Source organism: Desmodus rotundus, chromosome 1, assembly GCF_022682495.2.
Source record: "Desmodus rotundus isolate HL8 chromosome 1, HLdesRot8A.1, whole genome shotgun sequence".
NCBI classification, from domain to species: domain Eukaryota; kingdom Metazoa; phylum Chordata; class Mammalia; order Chiroptera; family Phyllostomidae; genus Desmodus; species Desmodus rotundus.
Window position 1 is genome coordinate 89,327,955 of NC_071387.1, and position 22,206 is coordinate 89,350,160.

General features: G+C 39.1%; 1 protein-coding gene across 1 annotated transcript in view; it reads left to right on the plus strand.

Annotated features, from left to right (window-relative positions):
• LOC112304812 (phospholipid-transporting ATPase ABCA3-like) overlaps positions 1 to 22,206 on the plus strand; it is a 328,364-nt gene that overhangs the window by 265,076 nt on the left and 41,082 nt on the right. The window contains exons 26-27 of the mRNA XM_053925911.1: positions 15,756 to 15,881; positions 16,122 to 16,316. Of these exons, the coding sequence (XP_053781886.1) occupies positions 15,756 to 15,881; positions 16,122 to 16,316 (321 nt within the window). The remainder of the gene's footprint in view (positions 1 to 15,755; positions 15,882 to 16,121; positions 16,317 to 22,206) is intronic.

Consider the following 22,206-nt stretch of genomic DNA (forward strand, 5'->3'; position numbering starts at 1 on the left):
ACTGCTCCTGTATATTGCAAAAACAGGGCCAAGCAAAGGGATAATATTTAGATTACACCAAGTCCCCAAATTTTATATAGGAATCTAATAAACTATTCTGATTAGCCTTGGTATCCTCAAGCCAATGTAAACTTAATTTCCTATGCTTTTAAAAAATTTCCTATGCTCTTTAAGCCAAAAGTTCAATCTCAGGTTTCTTAATATTCCCAAATAAGAAAAAGTCACAAGTATCAATGAGGAGTTAAAAAACAGCTCATGAGCTTTTCATCCCAAAGAAGCAAAATACACGTTCTTTTCAAGTGTCCATGGAACTTTTTCAAAGATAAACCACATGATAGGACACAAAGCAAGCCTCAACAAATTCAAGAAAATTGAAATCATATCAAGCATCTTCTCTGACCACAAGGGTCTGAAACTAGAAACCAACCCCAAGGGTAAAAACCCAAAACACTCAAAAGCATGGAGACTGAATAGCATGCTATTAAACAATGAATGGGTCAAGAACGAGATTAGGGAAGAAATCAAAAACTTCCTGGAAACAAATGAAAACGAACTCACAACAACCCAAAACCTATGGGACACAGCAAAGGCAGTCCTGAGAGGGAAGTTCATAGCAATACAGGCCTACCTTAAGAAGTTAGAAACAGTTCACACAAACAACCTAACCCTACGCCTACAAGAACTGGAGGAACAACAACAAAGACAGCCCAGAGCAAGCAGAAGGAAGGAAATAACCAAGATCAGAGCAGAACTAAATGACATAGAGACTAAAAGCACAATTGTAAGGATCAATGAATCCAGGAGCTGGTTCTTTGAAAAGATAAACAAAATCGACAAGCCTTTAAGTAGGCTCATCAAGAAAAAAAGAGAGAGGATCCAAATAAACAGAATTAGAAATGAAAGTGGAGAGATTACAACTGATACCACAGAAATACAAAGGATCATAAGAAATTACTATGAAGACCTGTATGCTAAGAAATTTGAAAACCTAGATGAAATGGACACATTTCTAGAAAAATATAACCTTCCAAAACTGAATGAAGAAGAAGCAGAAAACCTGAACAGACCAATAACAGCAAAGGAAATTGAAGCAGTCATCAAGAAACTCCCATCACACAAAAGCCCTGGACCAGATGGTTTCACAGGAGATTTCTACAAAGCATTTAAGGAAGAACTAACCCCTATCCTTCACAGACTATTCGAAAAAATCCAAACTGATGGAAGACTCCCAAACTCTTTTTATGAAGTCAACATCATCCTAATCCCAAAACCAGATAAAGACACAACGAAGAAAGAAAACTTCAGGCCAATATCGCTGATGAACATAGACGCTAAAATTCTCAACAAAATATTAGCAAACCGCATCCAGCAATATATTAAAAAGATCATCCACCATGACCAAGTGGGATTCATCCCAGGGATGCAAGGATGGTACAATATTCGCAAATCAATAAACATAATACATCACATCAACAACAGCAAAGACAAAAATCACATGATCATATCAATAGATGCGGAAAAAGCATTTGATAAGATACAGCACCCATTTCTGATAAAAACACTCAGCAAAGTGGGAATAAAGGGAGCAGTCCTCAACATAATAAAGGCCATATATGAGAGACCTACAGCCAACATCACACTCAATGGACAAAAACTTAGAGCTTTCCCACTAAGATCAGGAACTAGACAAGGATGCCCTCTCTCACCACTCCTATTCAACATAGTATTGGAAGTCCTAGCCACAGCAATCAGACAAGAAAAAGCAATAAAAGGCATCCAAATTGGAAAGGAGGAAATGAAACTGTCACTGTTTGCAGACGACATGATAGTGTACATGGAAAACCCTATAGACTCCACCAAAAAACTACTCGACCTAATAAATGAATTTGGCAAAACAGCTGGATACAGAGTCAATACCCAGAAATCAAAGGCATTCCTGTACACCATCAACGAAACTGCAGAAACAGAAATCAGGAAAAAAATCCCATTTGATATAGCAACAAGAAAAATAAAGTACCTAGGAATAAACCTAACCAAGGAGGTAAAAGACCTGTACTCAGAAACCTACACAACACTGAAGAAAGAAATTAAGGAAGATACAAACAAATGGAAGCATGTACCATGTTCATGGATTGGAAGAATCAACATTATCAAAATGGCCATACTACCCAAAGCAATTTATAGATTCAATGCAATACCTATTAGAGTACCCATGACATATTTCACAGATATAGAACAAACATTGCAGAAATTCATATGGAACCATAAACGACCTCGAATAGCTGCAGCAATTTTGAGAAAGAAAAACAAAGCAGGAGGGATCACAATACCTGATATCAAACTGTATTACAAGGCCACTGTAATCAAAACAGCCTGGTACTGGCATAAAAACAGGCACATAGACCAATGGAACAGAATAGAGAGCCCAGAAATAAACTCAAGTCTATACGATCAATTAATATTTGACAAAGGAGGCAGGAGCATAAAATGGAGCAAAAACAGCCTCTTTAACAGATGGTGTTGGGAGATCTGGACAGCTACGTGCAAAAAAATGAAACTCGATCACCAACTTACGCCATACACGAAAATAAACTCAAGATGGATAAAAGACTTAAATATAAGCCGTAACACCATAAAAGTCCTTGAGGAAAACATTGGCAGGAAAATCTCAGACATTCCACGCAGCAACATCCTCACAGACACATCCCCTAAAGCAAGGGACATAAAGGAAAGAATAAACAAATGGGACCTCATCAAAATAAAAAGCTTCTGCATGGCTAAAGAAAACAGCACCAAATTACAAAGAGTACCAACAGTATGGGAAAACATATTTGCCAACGATACCTCAGACAAGGGCCTGATCTCCAAAATATATAAAGAACTCACTCGACTCCACTCCAGGAAGACAAACAACCCAATTAAAAAATGGGCAAAGGACTTGAACAGACACTTCTCCAAGGAAGACATACAGAGGGCCCAGAGACATATGAAAAGATGCTCAGCATCACTAGCCATCAGAGAGATGCAAATTAAAACCACAATGAGGTATCATCTCACACCAGTCAGAATGGCCAACATAAACAAATCCACAAACAAATGTTGGAGAGGATGTGGAGAAAAGGGAACCCTTGTGCACTGTTGGTGGGAATGCAGACTGGTGAGGCCACTGTGGAAAACAATATGGAATTTCCTCAGGAAACTAAAAATGGAACTGCCCTTTGACCCAGTAATTCCGCTGCTGGGATTATACCCTAAGAACACTGAAACACCAATCCAAAAAAATCTGTGCACCCCAATGTTCATAGCAGCACAATTTACAATAGCCAAGTACTGGAAGCAACCGAAGTGCCCATCAGCAAACGAGTGGATCCAAAAACTATGGTATATTTACACAATGGAAATCTACGCAGCAGAGAGAAAGAAGGAGCTTATACCCTTTGCAACAGCATGGATTAAACTGGAGAGCATTATGCTAAGTGAAATAAGCCAGGAAGTGAGGGACAAGTACCATATGATCTCACCTTTAACTGGAACATAAGCAATAGAAGAAAAAAGCAAACAAATTATAACCAGAGACATTGAAGTTAAGAACAATCTAACAATAGCCAGGGCGGGGGTGGGGGGTGGGGGCGGGGATAGAGGGAAGAGGGTATTACAGGAACTACTATAAAGGACACATGGACAAAACCAAGGGGGAGGGTGGAGAGGGGGGAGGGAGGTGGGTTCACCTGGGGTGGGGTAGAGGGATGGGGAGAAAAGGCATACAACTGTAATTGCATAACAATAAAAAAATTAAAATAAATAAATAAATAAATAAATAAATAAATAAAACAGCTCATGAATTATAGAAAGCAAAAGATATTATACCTTCATTGATAAATTTCTTTTTCTAAATTGTATTTTATTGATCATGCTATTTCATTTGTCCCAATATTTCCCCCTTTGCTTCCTTCAACAAACACCTCCTACTTCCTCAGGCAGTCCTGACACCATTGTTCATGTCCATGGATCATGCATATAAGTTCTTTGGCTACTCCATTTCCTATACCCTACTTTATATACCCCTGCCTGTTCTGTAACTGCTTCTATTTTTTTATTTCCTTTCCCTGCTTTATTTTTCATAAAATTTATTGCCAACAAATATGCATTTTACTTACATATTTTGTTTATTGTCTGCCTGTCCCCACTGCAATATAAACTAAAGAGGGATGTTTTTGTATGTTTGGCATACTGATGTATCTTCATTACCTGAAACAGTCCTTGGCATATATTAGGTGCTCCAGGATTGTTTTATTAATTTTTAAAGATGCAATAAATTTGTGGACTTATGTTACTGTGCTTTTCTTTTTTGTCACATTTATTGTTATTCAATTACAGTTGCATGCCTTTTCTCCCCATCCCTCCACCCCACCCCAGCCGAACCCCCCTCCCTCCCCCACCTCCACCCTTCCCCTTGATTTTGTCCATGTGTCCTTTATAGTAGTTCCTGTAATCCCCTCTCCTCACTGTCCCCTCCCCACTCCCCCCTGGCTATTGTTAGATTGTCCTTAACTTCAGTGTCTCTGGTTATATTTTGTTTGCTTTTTTCTTTTGTTAATTATGTTCCAGTTAAAGGTGAGATCATATGGTATTTGTCCCTCACCGCCTGGCCTATTTCACTTAGCATAATGCTCTCCAGTTCCATCCATGCTGTCGCAAAGGGTATAAGCTCCTTCTTTCTCTCCCAAGCAGTTCCTCTTAAAGAACCCACACATGAAATTATACACATTCACTCCCTCTGAGTTCCAGCACCTGGGTAGCAGATTGAAAGGCACCAGTGGCATATAGGGAGAAACTGAAGTATTTGGCATTAAAGCAGGAGTTGAAGGACAGCTTTCTCCCAGAAAGAAATGTGGGCAGAGGCCATTTTCCCTTTGCTGAGCCCTCCCTGCAGAGAGCCACAGAGCCCACAGACATGTGTCATATCTGAGACTCCATCAATTTGGTTAAAACTGCCCAGGAATCTCCCTCAAGATCCCATCAGACCCTGTGCCACCAAACTTATAGCCCACCCAATCTGTATTTTCCATATGAATCCTGGTCTTGGCTCATGCTTCACAACTTCCTATTCCTCTCAAGCAAGCAACAGCCATCCTCAGTGAGCCTCTAGCTCCCACTTCCCTTGCTAAATGACTCTGGCCCTGGCACTAGCAGCAGCCAGCTTATATTCTCAGCGTGGCTTCATCTGGGAATCTCCAGCCAAGCACAAGTACCAGTCATCTTAAATTGCTTTATAGATCATGCAGGTTGACACTGAGCCAAAGATAGGTGGAGGCTGATGTTGGCCTGCACCACCTGAGAAACTCCAGGGCTTGCACACCCAGTGGAAAGCTACAGACCACATCAGAACACCTCCACACTACCCCTGGACAGCTGATCCTCCATGGAGGGTGGAATTTGGTGGTTAATGGTTACAACCAGTCCTTGCAGCTGACCAGCCTGGGAAATCCTTGCCATTGACCTGCAAGTAACAATGTAGGCTCAACTACAAGAGGAAGGTGTACTCAGTACACACAAAGGGTGTACCTCGAGTACCCAGCTTGAGTGATAGTGGATGCTGTGCCACTAGACCCTACAGGACCTACTACATTAGGCCATGATCCCAAGACAGGGAGTCATAGCAGCTCTACCTAATACATAGAAACTAAGACAGGGAGGCTGCCCAAATGAGAGACAAAGAAACATGGCCAAATGAAAGAATAGATCAAAACTCCAGAAAATGAACTAAACCAAATGGAGATAAACAACATTACAGATCTCGTTTATGGCGTAAGTTGGTGATCAAGTTTCATTTTTTTTGCACGTAGCTGTCCAGATCTCCCAATACCACTTGTTGAAGAAACTCTTTTTGCTCCATTTTATGCTCCTGTCTCCTTTGTCAAATACTAATTGACTGTAAAGACTTGGGTTTATTTCTGGGCTCTCTCTTCAGTTCCATTGGTCTATGTACCTGTTTTTAGGCCAGTACCAGACTGTATTGGTGACAGTAGCCTTGTAATGCAGTTTGATATCAGGTATTGTGATCCCTCCTGCTTTGTTCTTCTTTCTCAAAATTGCTGCAACTATTCAGGGTCGTTTATGGTTCCATATAAATTTCTGCAATGTTTGTTCTATATCTGTGAATTATGTCATGGGTACTTTAATAGGGATTGCATTGAATCTATAAATTGTTTGGGTAGTATGGTCATTTTGATGATAATTCTTCCAATCCATGAGCATAGTACATGCTTCCATTTGTTTGTGTCTTCCTTAATTTCTTGTTCAGTGTTGTGTAGTTTTCTGAGTACAGGTCTTTCACCTCTTTGGTTAGGTTTATTCCTAGGTACTTCATTTTTCTTGTTGCTATATCAAATGGGATTTTTTTTCCTGATTTCTGTTTCTGCTGTTTTGTTGTTGGTATACAGCAATGTCTTTGATTTCTGAGTATTGACTTTGTATCCAGCTGTTTTGCCAAATTCATTGATTAGGTCAAGTAGTTTTTTGGTGGAGTCTATAGGGTTTTCCATGTACACTATCATGTCATCTGCAAACAATGACAGTTTCATTTCCTCCTTTCCAATTTGGATGCCTTTTATTTCCTTTTCTTCTCTGATTGCTGCGGCTAGGACTTCCAATACTACGTTGAATAGGAGTGGTGAGAGTGGGCATCCTTGTCTTGTTCCTGATCATAGTGGGAAAGCTCTAAGTTTTTGTCCATTGAGTGTGATGTTGGCTGTAGGTCTCTCATATATGGCCTTTATGATGTTGAGGAATGCTCCCTTTATTCCCACTTTGCTGAGTGTTTTTTTTTTAATTTTTATTGTTATTCAATTACAGTTGTATGCCTTTTCTCCCCATCCCTCCACCTCACCTCAGCTGAACCCACCTCCCTCCCCCACGTCCACCCTACCCCTTGGTTTTGTCCATGTGTCCTTTATAGTAGTTCTGGTAATCCCCTCTTCCCACTGTCCCCGCCCCCCACGCCCCCCGCCCTGGCTATTGTTAGATTGTTCTTAACTTCAATGTCTCTGGTTATATTTTGTTTGCTTTTTTCTTCTATTGATTATGTTCCAGTTAAAGGTGAGATCATATGGTATTTGTCCCTCACCTCCTGGCTTATTTCACTTAGCATAATGCTCTCCAGTTTCATCCATGCTGTTGCAAAGGGTATAAGCTCCTTCTTTCTCTCTGCTGCGTAGAATTCCATTGTGTAAATATACCATAGTTTTTGGATCCACTCGTTTGCTGATGGGCACTTAGGTTGCTTCCAGTACTTGGCTATTGTAAATTGTGCTGCTATGAATATTGGGGTGCACAGGTTCTTTTGGATTGGTGTTTCAGGGTTCTTAGGGTATAATCCCAGCAGCAGAATTGCTGGGTCAAAGGGCAGTTCCATTTTTAGTTTCCTGAGGAAATTCCATACTGTTTTCCACAGTGGCCTCACCAGTCTGCATTCCCACCAACAGTGCACTAGGGTTCCCTTTTCTCTGCATCCTCTCCAACATTTGTTTGTGGATTTGTTTATGTTGGCCACTCTGACTGGTGTGAGATGATACCTCATTGTGGTTTTGATTTGCATGTCTCTGATGGCTAGTGATGCTGAGCATCTTTTCATATGTCTCTGGGCCCTCTGTATGTCTTCCTTGGAGAAGTGTCTGTTCAAGTCCTTTGCCCATTTTTTAACTGGGTTGTTTGTCTTCCTGGAGTGGAGTCGAGTGAGTTCTTTATATATTTTGGAGATCAGGCCCTTGTCTGAGGTATCATTGGCAAATATGTTTTCCCATACTGTTGGTTCTCTTTGTAATTTGGTGCTGTTTTCTTTAGCCATGCAGAAGCTTTTTATTTTGATGAGGTCCCATTTGTTTATTCTTTCCTTCATGTTCCTTGCTTTAGGGGACATGTCTGAGAGGATGTTGCTGCGTGGAATGTCTGAGATTTTCCTGCCAATGTTTTCCTCAAGGACTTTTATGGTGTTACAACTTATATTTAAGTCTTTTATCCATCTTGATTTTATTTTCATGTATGGCGTAAGTTGGTGATCGAGTTTCATTTTTTTGCACGTAGCTGTCCAGATCTCCCAACCCCATCTGTTGAGGAGGCTGTTTTTGCTCCATTTTATGTTCCTGCCTCCTTTGTCAAATATTAATTGACCGTATAGACTTGAGTTTATTTCTGAGCTCTCTGTTCTGTTCCATTGGTCTATGTGCCTGTTTTTATGACAGTAGCAGGCTGTTTTGATGACAGTGGCCTTGTAATACAGTTTGATATCAGGTATTGTGATCCCTCCTGCTTGGTTCTTCTTTCTCAAAATTGCTGCAGCTATTTGGCGTCGTTTATGGTTCCATATGAATTTCTGAAATGTTTGTTCTATATCTGTGAAATATGTCATGGGTACTCTAATAGGGATTGCATTGAATCTAATAATTGCCTTGGGTAGTATGGCCATTTTGATGATGTTAATTCTTCCAATACATGAACATGGTACATGCTTCCATTTGTTTGTATCTTCCTTAATTTCTTTCTTCAGTGTTGTGTAATTTTCTGAGTACAGGTCTTTTACCTCCTTGTTTCGGTTTATTCCTAGGTACTTTATTTTTCTTGTTGCTATATCAAATGGGATTTTTTTCCTGATTTGTTTCTGCAGTTTTGTTGTTGGTGTACAGGAATGCCTTTGATTTCTGAGTATTGACATTGTATCCAGCTGTTTTGCCAAATTCATTTATTAGGTCGAGTAGTTTTTTGGTGGAGTCTATAGGGTTTTCCATGTACACTATCATGTCGTCTGCAAACAGTGACAGTTTCATTTCCTCTTTTACAATTTGGATGTCTTTTATTGCTTTTTCATGTCTGATTACTGTGGCTAGGACTTCCAATACTATGTTGAATAGGAGTGGTGAGAGAGGGCATCCTTGTCTTGTTCCTGATCTTAGTGGGAAAGCTCTAAGTTTTTGTCCATTGAGTGTGATGTTGGCTGTAGGACTCTCATATATGGTCTTTATTATGTTGAGGACTGCTCCCTTTATTTCCACTTTGTTGAGTGTTTTTATCAGAAATGGGTGCTGTATCTTATCGAACGCTTTTTCCGCATCTATTGAGATGATCATGTGATTTTTGTCTTTGCAGTTATTGATGTGATGTATTATGTTTATTGATTTGCGAATATTGTACCATCCTTGCATCCCTGGGATGAATCCCACTTCGTCATGGTGGATGATCTTTTTAATGTGTTGCTGGATGCTGTTTGCTAATATTTTGTTGAGAATTTTAGCGTCTATGTTCATCAGCGATATTGGACTGAAGTTTTCTTTCTTCGTTGTGTCTTTATTTGGTTTTGGGATTAGGATGATGCTGGCTTCATAAAAAGAGTTTGGGAGTCTTCCGTCAGTTCGAATTTTTTAAATAGTCTGTGAAGGATAGGGGTTAGCTCTTCCTTAAATGCTTTGTAGAAATCTCCTGTGAAACCATCTGGTCCAGGGCTTTTGTGTGTTGGGAGTTTGTTGATGACTGCTTCAATTTCCTCTGCTGTTATTGGTCTGTTCAGGTTTTCTGCTTTTTCTTTGTTCAGGTTTGGAAGATTATATTTTTCTAGAAATGTGTCCATTTCACTTACGTCTTCAAATGTTTTGGCATACAGTTCATCGTAGTAATTTCTTACAATCCTTTGTATTTCTGTGGTATCAGTTGTAATCTCTCCTCTTTCATTTCTAATTGTGTTTATTTGGATCCTCTCTCTTTTTTTCTTGATGAGCCTACTTAAAGGCTTGTTGATTTTGTTTATCTTTTCAAAGAACCAGCTCCTGGATTCATTGATCCTTAGAATTGTGCTTTTAGTCTCTATGTCATTTTGACTCTGCTCTGATCTTGGTTATTTCCTTCCTTCTACTTACTCTGGGCTCTCATTGTTGTTGTTCCTCGAGTTCTTGTAGGTGTAGGGTCACGTTGCTTGTTTGAAATGTTTCTATCTTTTTAAGGTACACCTGTATTGCTATGAACTTCACTCTCAGGACTGCCTTTGCTGTGTCCCATAGGTTTTGGGTTGTTGTGAGTTCGTTTTCATTTGTTTCAAGAATGTTTTTGATTTCTTCCCTAATCTCATTCTTGACCCATTCATTGTTTAGTAGCATGATATTCAGTCTCCATGATTTTGAGTGTTTTGGTTTTTTTCCTTTGGGGTTGGTTTCTAGTTCAGTCCCTTGTGGTCAGAGAAAATGCTTGATATGGTTTCAAAATTCTTGAATTTGTTGAGGCTTGCTTTGTGTCCTATCCGGTGGTCCATTTGAAAATGTTCCATGGACACCTGAAAAGAATGTGTATTTTGTTTCTTTGTGATGAAAAGCTCTATATACATCAGTTAGGTCCATTTCATCTAGGGTATTGTTAAGTGACACAATATCTTTGTTGATATTTTGTTTGGAAGACCTGTCCATTTTTGACAGTGGGGTGTTAAAGTCCCCTACTATAATTGTTTTGCTGTCAATATCTTTCTTGAAGTCCTCCAAGATTTTCTTAATGTATTTGGGTGCTCCTATGTTGGGTGCATATATATTTACAATGTTTATGTCTTCTTGGTGGATTCTTCCTTTGAGTATTATGAAGTGACCTTCTGGGTCTCTCTTTATGGCCCTTCTTTGGAAGTCTATTTTGTCTGATATGAGTAATGCTACCCCTGCTTTTTTTCCCTGTCCGTTCGCTTGGAAAATTTGTTTCCAGCCCTTCATTTTCAGTCTGTGTAAGACTTTTGTCCTGAGATGGGTCTCTTGTAGGCAGCATATGTGTGGGTCATGCTTTCTTATCCATTCAGCTATTCTATGTCTATTGATTGGAGTATTTAATCCACTTACATTTACGGCTATTATCAATAGGTAGTGATTCACTGCCATTTTTTTCATATCAATGTTCCTCTCTCTTTGTCTTTTCCTTCCTTTCCTTAAAACAATCCCTTTAGCATCTCTTGCAGAGCTGATTTGGGGAGGTGTATTCTTTTAGACTTCTTTTGTCTGGGAAGCTGTTTTTTTGGCCTTCTATCTTGATTGAGAGCCTTGCTGTGCAAAGTGGTCTTGGTTGCTGGCCTCTGGTTCTCATTACTTGGAATATTTTTTTGCCATTCTCTTCGGACTTGGAGCGTTTCCATTGAGAATTCAGTTGCTAACCTTATTGGGGTTCCGATGTATATTACTTCCTGTTGCTCCCTTGCTGCCTTTAAGATCCTCTCTTTGTCTTGGAATTATGCCATTCTAATTATGATGTGTCTTTCAGTGGGCCTCTTTGGGTTCCTCTTGCTTGGGATCCTCTGTGTTTCCTGGATTTGGGTGACCTTTTCTCTCATCAGATTAGGGTAATTGTCCATCATTACTTTTTCAAACAGGTTTTCTATCCCTTGCTCTTCTTCTTCTCTTTCTGGTATTCCTATTATATGGATATTATTATGTTTCATGTTGTCCTGCATTTCCCTTAATCCCTCTTCATTCTTTCTGAGCCTCTTTTCCTTTTCATGCTTTCTGGGTGTTTTTTTCTACATTGTCCTCCAGCTCAATGATCCAATCCTCTGCTCCATCAAGTCTGCTTTTGATTCCTTCTACTGTGTTCTTCAGTTCAGAAATTGTATTCTTCATTTCCTCTTGGCCCTTGTTGATAGTTTCTATTTCCTTTTTCATGTTGATATAGTTTGCAGTGAGTTCATTGTAATTTCCCTGTAGTTTCTGGTAGTTCTCTGTGAGCTCAGTGAGCTTCCTGATAACCATTGGTTTGAACTCAGTATCTGATAGTTGACTTGCATGTATTTCATTTAGCTTTCTTTATGAGGCTTCCTCCTTTCCTTTTATTTGGGGATTGTTTCTTTGTCTTCCCATTGTTTGTGAGACTCTTCTTGTTAGCCTCTGCTTCTCAAAGTGATCTGTTCTGACTCTCTGGGTTTATGGTATGAACTTCTATGGTAGAATGACAATGAGATTGAGTGATGTTGTCTCCTTAATCTCCTGCACTCACTGGTCTTGAGCTGACATTTATGGGTCTAACTCTGGTCTTTTCAGAGCTCCAGGTTTTTTGTCTCCCTGTCTTAGTTTCTATGTATTAGGTAGAGCTGCTATGACTCCCTGTCTTGGGATCATGGCCTAATGTAGTAGGTCCTGTAGGGTCTAGTGGCACAGCATCCACTATCACTCAAGCTGGGTACTCGAGGCACACCCTTTGTGTGTACTGAGTACACCTTCCTCTTGTAGTTGAGCCTACATTGTTACTTGCAGGTCAATGGCAAGGATTTCCCAGTCTGGTCAGCTGCAAGGACTGGTTGTAACCATTAACCACCAAATTCCACCCTCCATGGAGGATCAGCTGTCCAGGGGTAGTGTGGAGGTGTTCTGATGTGGTCTGTAGCTTTCCACTGGGTGTGCAAGCCCTGGAGTTTCTCAGGTGGTGCAGGCCAACATCAGCCTCCACCTATCTTTGGCTCAGTGTCAACCTGCATGATCTATAAAGCAATTTAAGATGACTGGTACTTGTGCTTGGCTGGAGATTCCCAGATGAAGCCATGCTGAGAATATAAGCTGGCTGCTGCTAGTGCCAGGGCCAGAGTCATTTAGCAAGGGAAGTGGGAGCTAGAGGCTCACTGAGGATGGCTGTTGCTTGCTTGAGAGGAATAGGAAGTTGTGAAGCATGAGCCAAGACCAGGATTCATATGGAAAATACAGATTGGGTGGGCTATAAGTTTGGTGGCACAGGGTCTGATGGGATCTTGAGGGAGATTCCTGGGCAGTTTTAACCAAATTGATGGAGTCTCAGATATGACACATGTCTGTGGGCTCTGTGGCTCTCTGCAGGGAGGGCTCAGCAAAGGGAAAATGGCCTCTGCCCACATTTCTTTCTGGGAGAAAGCTGTCCTTCAACTCCTGCTTTAATGCCAAATACTTCAGTTTCTCCCTATATGCCACTGGTGCCTTTCAATCTGCTACCCAGGTGCTGGAACTCAGAGGGAGTGAATGTGTATAATTTCATGTGTGGGTTCTTTAAGAGGAACTGCTTGGGAGAGAAAGAAGGAGCTTATACCCTTTGCGACAGCATGGATGGAACTGGAGAGCATTATGCTAAGTGAAATAGGCCAGGCGGTGAGGGACAAATACCATATGATCTCACCTTTAACTGGAACATAATTAACAAAAGAAAAAAGCAAACAAAATATAACCAGAGACACTGAAGTTAAGGACAATCTAACAATAGCCAGGGGGGAGTGGGGAGGGGACAGTGAGGAGAGGGGATTACAGGAACTACTATAAAGGACACATGGACAAAATCAAGGGGAAGGGTGGAGGTGGGGGAGGGAGGGGGGTTCGGCTGGGGTGGGGTGGAGGGATGGGGAGAAAAGGCATGCAAGTGTAATTGAATAACAATAAAAAAAGTTTTTTAAGGAAGAACTGCTTGGAACTCCAGAATTTTCTTCCATTAACTCAATCCCTCCAGGTTTTTGCAGCAGAAGTTATGGAGTCTAATTTCTCTGGCACTGGAACCCTGGGCTTGGGGTCCTGGTTTGGGGCTGGGATTCCTCACTCCTGAGATATCTCTCCCAAATTTTTATCCACTACATGTGGATGTAGGACCAGCCCATTCCCCATCTCCACCCCTCCTACCGGTCTGGATGGATGTGGTTTAATTCTGTAGTTGTCAGGCTTCCATTCAATTCAATTTCTGATGGTTCTGAGTGATGGCTGTTCTATATTTTAGCTCTAACTTTTGATGTGGTTATGCAAGGAGGTGAGCTGTGTTCACCTAATATGCCAGTTTTTTAATTTATTTTTTATTGTTGTTCAATAACAGTTGTCTGCTTTTTCTCCCCACCCCAGCCAAACCCACCTCCCTCCCCCACTTCCACCCTCCCCCTTCATTTTGTTCATGTGTCCTTTATAGCAGTTCCTCAAAACCCCTCTCCCCACTATCCCCTCCCCACTCCCTTCTGGCCATTGTTAGATTGCTCTAAGCCAGGTGGTGAGGGACAAATACCATATGATCTCACCTTTAACTGGAACATAATCAACAAAAGAAAAAAGCAAACAAAATATAACCAGAGACACTGAAGTTAAGAGCAATCTAATATGCCATCTTGATAGATTTTTTTCTTTCCACATTTTGAATATATCACACTACTGACCCTATTGTTTCTATGACATAGACTATTGACTTCATGAGAAGTTGACTCTTAATCTTGTTGATCTTTTTGTGTTGAAACTACAATACTTGGAGTTAATTTACATTATTGGGGGTATAGGTTAATATTTTTCATTAAATTTTTTAAAAATATGGCCATTGTTTATTCATATATTTCCATTACATACATGATATCATAATAGACTTTGTTTCATATAGTTATTAAGAAGATTTATTATCTTTGAAGAGCTCATACCCATCACATAATAAAAATAAATGTTTGCTTTTACTAGGAGCATTATTGTTGCTTATCAACATCTTTAATTTCCTCTTCTTCCAGTGTCATAAAACCTTCAGTGTTTCCTCCTCAATAAAAAACATCATCACATATATACTTGTACTCAAAAAAGAAATCTGAGACTTGTCCTTAACTCCTTTTTTCAAGTTTTACCCTAACCTAATCTATCATTACAACCAATTTACAGACCTACTTCTAGCCAAAATGGAGGCATAGGTAGATACACTATGCCTCCTCACACAACTGTCAGGGGGTTTTAATGCAGCCACCCAGTCCGCCACGGATGAAGAAAAAGACTACCAAGACATGATCCGCTTGGGGAGGAAAGGTGGCCGCTTCTCTCAAAGGGGAAGGGTCCAGAGCCTCTCTCTCCAGGGGCTTTTTTTTTTTTTGAACCTCACTTTGACTCATTGTTTAGCTCATCTCAATAATATTTTTTTATTGTTATTCAATTACAGTTGTATGCCTTTTCTCCCCATCCCTCCACCCCACCCCAGCCGAACCCCCTTCCCTCTGGATAATCATTCTTACTACACCTATACAACCACTTGTGAAAATGGAAAAGAAAAAGCTCTCAAAGCAGTTTTCTTCATTCCTTTTTAAAATATTTTTTATTGTTTTTCAAGTACAGTTTTCTCCATTTTTTGATTTGGATGTTTACTGAGCTGATCATATTCTCAGCTCCCCTCCTCCTTAACCAATACTGTTAACTGAGTACTCAATGTAAAAATAGTCCATTCAAATCAACAATCTTTTTGCTGAAACAGTACAAATTACTATTCACAAGACATGCTGAGTTGTTTCATTCCTGTGTCTTTCACTAAGTTCCCATTGCCAATAGTGGCCTTTCTTCTTATCCTCACCCTTCCTTCATTCTCTTAATAAATCTTTGTTTATTCCTCATTCTCAGCTCAGCCTTCACTTCTAGAGAGGCTTTCCCTCAAAAAGGAACAGTCCACTCTTCTCCTTGGTTCCCATGGTCTCTTGAACATATTTTATTTGTAACAAATTATACTAGACAATAATAGTATAATGTGGCTTTTGTTTTCCATGAAGTTTCCATCTTACTGACAAGAACATACTGCTTACTCATAATTGTAGAAAAACTTGTTCATGTCCATAGTTTCCAAAACTAAGCAAGTCAAAAATAAATTTGTTCATAAAAGTTTAGGAAACTGGTAGGAAGGTTTTTGAAAATTAGCCTAACATTTTCTTACATTTTTGTAATTACTCCTTCAACTTTCAAAATACCTCAATTTATACAAGATATCTAAAGTGTATTCACATCCTTGTTTTGAAAACATAGGCTACAGTGTCCATCAAAGTAAGCAAAGAATATAAAGATGAAAATGTAGAAAACGAAAGGAAGGAAGTCTTGGCACAGCCTCTTAAATTGAATAACAGCCCACTGCTTCTCAAAGAACTTACAAAGGTAAAGTGACTCAGTGACAACATTGCCCTGAGCTTTATCTCTGCGAAGAATTTATTGGTAGTGTTATTAACTCAGTGGACTTCTATGGGACCTATGTATATTCTGGTAAAACAGATGGCTGAAAGGGAAAGCTCTCTTATAAAATTCTTCACAGGTAGCAGTCCACAGGGGCCTGAGGTTATACTTGTGGTTGACCAATAATCATTGCTTCAGTACGTTATGATTTTTTAATGTTCACAGATTTATTATAAGTGTCCAGTTGTAAAGGCTGTAAGAAATATTTCCCTTATCGTCAAAAAGTCTGAATGCTTTGGATTACTTGGATTAAATGGAGCTGGAAAAACCACTACATTGAAAATGTTGACTGGAGATGAGACCATAACCTCTGGAGTTGTGTTAATCGATGGCATTAGCATCACTGAAAATATCAGAAAGGTATGCGTGATCCTAATCACTGAGTTGGTGTCCCAAGGGAGGAGGTAACCAGGCAAGTGGGTGAGGGACATGGAAGGGAAGCTGTAAGCATTCAGCTATGTAAGATGATGGATAGATGATAGATAGATAGATAGATAGATAGATAGATAGATAGATAGATAGATAATAGATAGATTGATTGATAGGTAGATATAGATAGATAGATAATAGAATATAGATAGATGATGATCGATTAGACAGATGATAGAAGATAGATGATGATGATGATAGATGATTGCTAGATAGATATATGATAGATATATAGATGATTGATGGATAGATAGGAGAGACAGAATGATTCTTTACTCAAAAGTAATAACATACTCTAAGGACAGTGATAGTCTTGATAACAGTAAATTTGGGAAAAGGCAAATATTCTTTCTAGCTGAAGCAAAGTATAAATACTGCAAATGGTTCAAACTAGAAACAGGAAGCACAGTTATTTCACTTAATGTGCTTGAAATAATTATAGTTTGATATAAAATAATGATAGAAAAACCAGCGAAATATCAAGAACATAAAATTCACAGAGTTTATGTTCCAGTTAAAGGTGAGATCATATGGTATTAGTCCCAAACATAATCAACAAAAGAAAAAAGCAAACAAAATATAACCAGAGACATTAAAATTAAGAACAATCTAACAATAGCCAGAGGGGACAGGGGAGGGGACAGTGTGAGGGGGTAGGGTTTTCAGGAACTACTATAAAGGACACATGGACAAAACCAAGCAAGGGAGGGAGGCGGGTTTGGCTGGGGTGGGGGGTGGGAAATGCAGACAACTGTAATTGAACAACAATAAAATAATTTTTTAAAAATTCACAGCATTTAGAGTCTGGATTATAAGGAAAAGAAAGGAACCTAAGATATTTCCCAGATTTCTATCTTGAGCCAGTGAATGGGTGACAGTTTCATTCACCAAGATAGTCAACACAGGAGATGGGTGTGTTTGGAGGAGCATATGTTGAGTTTAAGATATCTGCGACACATCTGAATGGGAGAATATCCAATAGTTGGAACCTATGCTAGTGTATTGATATAGAAATATGAATTTGGGTTTCATCAAACTACAAGTGAAATTTAAACTGTGGAAATAGATTAGAGAATCTATTCAGAGTGTTATAATTATGAGAAGAAAGATATGGAGTGAATCCTGAGGACTACAAACATTTCTAAGTATGGAGGAAGAAAATAACTGGAAATGAAATTGGGGAGAATTAGTGACTTAACAGGATAATCTAGATAAAGTTTTATCATACAATCTACATAAAGAGAAGATTTCAAGAAGGAAATGAAACAGTTGTCAGGCAAGGTAGGACTGAATAGTGTCCACTGGACATTACTGAAACCTGAATGCAGTGGGATGACAAGTAGACAAGTGAGCTGGGGTGGGAAACAAGTCTGGGCCAGACCTAGACGAAAGGCAGTTGTCAAACAAGAGGAGGAAAGAATGACATCCAGAGTTTAAGGAGATGTCAAGGACAGGATTGTAATTTTTAGCAATTAGAGCATATTTATGAAAGTGAATAAACAATGAAAAGAAGTTTAAAATTATAACAATATGAACTATCTCAGAAAAGAAGGTATTTGTTCAAATGGACCATAAATAAAACAATATAGAAAGGTGGGGTGGGGAGTTTGGTGAGGTGAAAATGGAGACAACTGTACTTGAGCAATAAATAGATAAGGAAGGAAGGAATGGAGGGAGGGAGGGAGGGAGAAAGGAAGGAAGGAAGGAAGGAAGGAAGGAAGGAAGGAAGGAAGGAAGGAAGGAAGGAAGGAAGGAAGGAAGGAAGGAAGGAAGGAAGGGAGGGAGGAATGTATACAAGTAACAGGGTTCACTCCCTCTCCTACCCACCCTTGTGTCATTACTTCACAAGTCCACAAAAAACAAGTCACCACTTTTACCATGCTACAGTTTTTGTGTAAATATAATCAACTATAAACATCTATTTTCCACTTTATTACACAAGAAGTAGTACACTATACCCAATTTTCTGGACCTTGACAAATTTCTCTCCTTAAGTGGGTGTGTCAAGTAGCACTACACCAACAGTGTTTGAGAATGCATGTTTTCCTATACTGATCACAACGAAGCCAGTCTGGTAAGCTTTTTTTTTTTTTCCTTACTTTTTGTTTTATTAATCACAATAGCATTCAAATAAATTTGGTGAGTTTTTGTAACAATGTGTATGAGACCAAATGTATTCAGGATACAAATAATCTTTGATACATACATGGATTGCAGACCCTTTGGGGTATTCCCGTGAACCCTCAGGGCTCAACAGCCCTATATGCACTTCCTTACAGAATGAGACCTATCCTACCAGATAAAATCATGAGAAATTTAGTTAATTTTATTTCCAAAGTAATGCTGACTTACTCTAATGTACCCCTATTTGAGTGAGATTACATGACATTTTAAATAAAATTTGTATATATTTAAGATATACAACATGATTTGTATGCCTATACATAGTGAAATGATGACTATAATTAAGCTAATCAACATGTTTTCCTCACAGTTACCATTTTATTTACTGTATTTTGCCATAATGCACACCCACGTTTTTGACGCAAACATTCAGGAAAAAGATCTTTTCTTTTAATTTTTTAATTCAATTATTTATTTATATTTAGATACTTGTTATTTGTATTATAAAGAAATTTTAAGCTCTGGCTGGTGTGACTCGGTGGATTGAGTCCCAGCCTATGAGCCAAAGAGTTGCCAGTTCGATTCCCAGTCTAGGACACATGCCTGGGTTATGGGCCAGGTCCCCAGTAGGAGGCACATGAAGAGGCAACCACGCATTGATCTTTTTCTCCCTCTCTTTCTTCCTTCCTTCTACTCTCTAAAAATAAACCTTTTTTTAAAAAAGAAATGTTAGCATTTCTTTTTTAACATATTATGGCACAAGAAATTTTATGTAACAAATAATTACAAAACACAAGAACAGATACAAGGTATTTCAGGTACCTCCCGTGTAAAATGTGCTCCCTTATTTTTTCCTCAAATATGGGAAAAAATAGTGCACATTATACATGGCAAATATGGTACATGATGAGAGCACCTGAAATCTACTCTCCTAGCAAATCTCCACTATTCAACACAGTATTCATAATTATAATATTCATGATGTATATGAGATCTCCAGGCTTACTCATCCTGCATAACTTCACCTTTGTACACTGTTACCATCATCTTCCCCTTCCCTCTCCCCACCCCTGCACCTCCTAGCTCCTGGTAACCTCCATTCAACTCTCTGCTTTTACGTATTAAATTTTTCTATCTTTCACATAAACGTGAGATTGTGCACAGTTTTTTTCTTTCCATGACTGGCTTATTTCTCCCAAGTCCATCTATGTTGATGCAGATGGCAGAATTTCCCCCTTATTCTTTTCTCTTTTTAGATTTGCTATCACTAATGTACGTTTTTGTTTGTTATTAAACTATTTTTCAAATAGAGTTTACATTAAATAATATGTTGTATTAGTTTCAGATGTACAGCATAGTAGTTAGACAATCATACACAACACTAAACAAAGTGTTCCCCCCTGTATTTCTAATATTCACCTGGAACCATACATAGTTATTAGTGATTTTTCACTATATTGCCAATGTTGTAATTCACATCACCACAACATTTTTGTAACTGTCAACTTGTATTTCTTAATCCCATTAACTTTCCTTTTTTTTGTTTTTTTTTTATTTTTGTTCAGTTACAGTTGTCCTGCCTTTTTCCCCAGACCTGAACCCCCACCCTGATCCCACAGTCAATACCCCCACCATTGTCTATGTCCATGAGTCCTCTATTCTTATTCTTTCACACACACCTTCCCAATCTCTCCCCTGTTATTCCCCTCCAACCTTCCTTCTGCTCACTGTTCCTTTGTTCTCTATTTCCAAGTCTCTGGTCCTATTTTGCTATGTTTTTCTTGTTGACTAGGTTCCAATTATATGTGAGATCATATTGAATTTGTCTTTCACTGCGTGACTTATTTCACTTAGCATAAGGATCTCCAGTTCCATCCATGCCATCACAAACCGTAGGAGCTCCTTCTTTCTTTCTGGTACATAGTATTCCATTGTGTGCATGTACCACTGTTTTTCATAATTTTTTTATTGTTGTTCAAGTACAGTTGTCTCCATTTTCACCACAGCATGCCCCACCACCCCATCCCATCCCCACCTCCCCACCATCGCACCTACCCCCTTTGGCTTTGTCCATGTGTCCTCCACACATGTTCCTTGAGAGCCTTTCCCCTATTATTTCCTATTATCCCTCTCCCCCCACCTCTTGGTTACTGTCTGTTTTCCATTTCAATGTCTCTGGTCCTATTTTGCTTGTTTTTTTGCCTTGTGATTAGGTTCCATTTTTCCATTTATAGGTGAGGTCATATGGTATTTGTCTTTCACCACCTGGTTTATTTCACTTAGCATAATACTTTCCAGTTCCATCCATGCTGTCACAAATAGTAGGAGCTCCTTCTTTCTTTCCGTTGCATTGTACTCCATTGTATAAATATAGCATAGTATTTTTATCCACTCATTTACTGATGGGCACTTAGGTTGCTTCCAGCACTTGGCAATTGTAAATTGTGCTGCTATAAACATTGGGGTGCATAGGTTCTTTAAAATTGATGATTCAGCACTGGCTGATGTGACTCAGAGGATTGAGTGCTGGAATGTGAACCAAATAGTCATGGGTTCGGTTCCTACCTGGTCAGGGCACATGCCTGGGTTGTGGGCCAGGTCCCCAGTAGGGGGTGTGTGAGAGGCAACCACACATTGATGTTTCTCTCCCTCTTTCTCCCACCCTTCCCCTCTCTGTAAAGATAAACAAAGTCTTCTAAAAAATAAATAAAATACAATAAAATTAAATTGGTAATTCAGGATTCTTAGGATATAATAGCAGCAGTGGGATTGCTGGATCAAAAGGCAGTTCCATCATTAGTTTTTTTAGAAAATTCCATACTGTTTTTCACAGTGCCTGCACCAGTCCTCATTTCCAACAATAGCACACTAGAGTTCCCTTTTCTCCACAACCTTGCCGGCACTTGTTTGTTGAATATTAATGATGGCCATTCAGAGCAGTGTGAAGTGGTATCTCATTGTGGTTTTAATTTGCATTTCTCTAATGGCTAGTGATGTTGAGCATTTTTTCATGTGTCTATGATCCCTCTGTATGTCCTCCTTGGAAAAGTGTCTGTTCAGGTCTTTTGCACATCTTTTAATTGGATTGCTTGTCTTCCTGTGTGGACTCATGTGAGTTCTTATATATTTTGGAGATCAAACCCTTGTCTGAGGTATCATTGGCAAATATGTTTTCCCATACAGTTGGTGCTCTTTGCATTTTGTTGATGTTTTCTTTAGTCGTGCAGAAGATATTCGGTTTGATATAGTCCCATTTGTTTATTCCTTCCTTTATATCCCTTGCCCTAGGGGATATATCAATGAAAATATTGCCACATGGGATATCAGAAGTGTTCTTGCCAATGTTTTCCTCTAGGACTTTTATGGTGTCACAACTTATAGTTAAGTCTTTTAACCACCTTGAGTTTGTTTTAATATGTAGTGTAAGTTGGTGGTCGAGTTTCATTTTTTTGCATGTAGCTATCCAGATCTTCCAGCACCATTTGTTGAAGAGGCTATTTTTGCTCCATTTTATGCTGCTGCCCCTTTTGTCAAATATTAACTGACATTATTGACAAGAGTTTATTTCTGGGTTGTCTATTCTGTGTCATTGATCTATGTGTCTGTTCTTATGCCAGTACCAGACTGTTTTGATTAAAGTGGCCTTGTAATACAGTTTGATGTCAGGTATTGTGATCCCTCCTACTTTGTTCTTTCT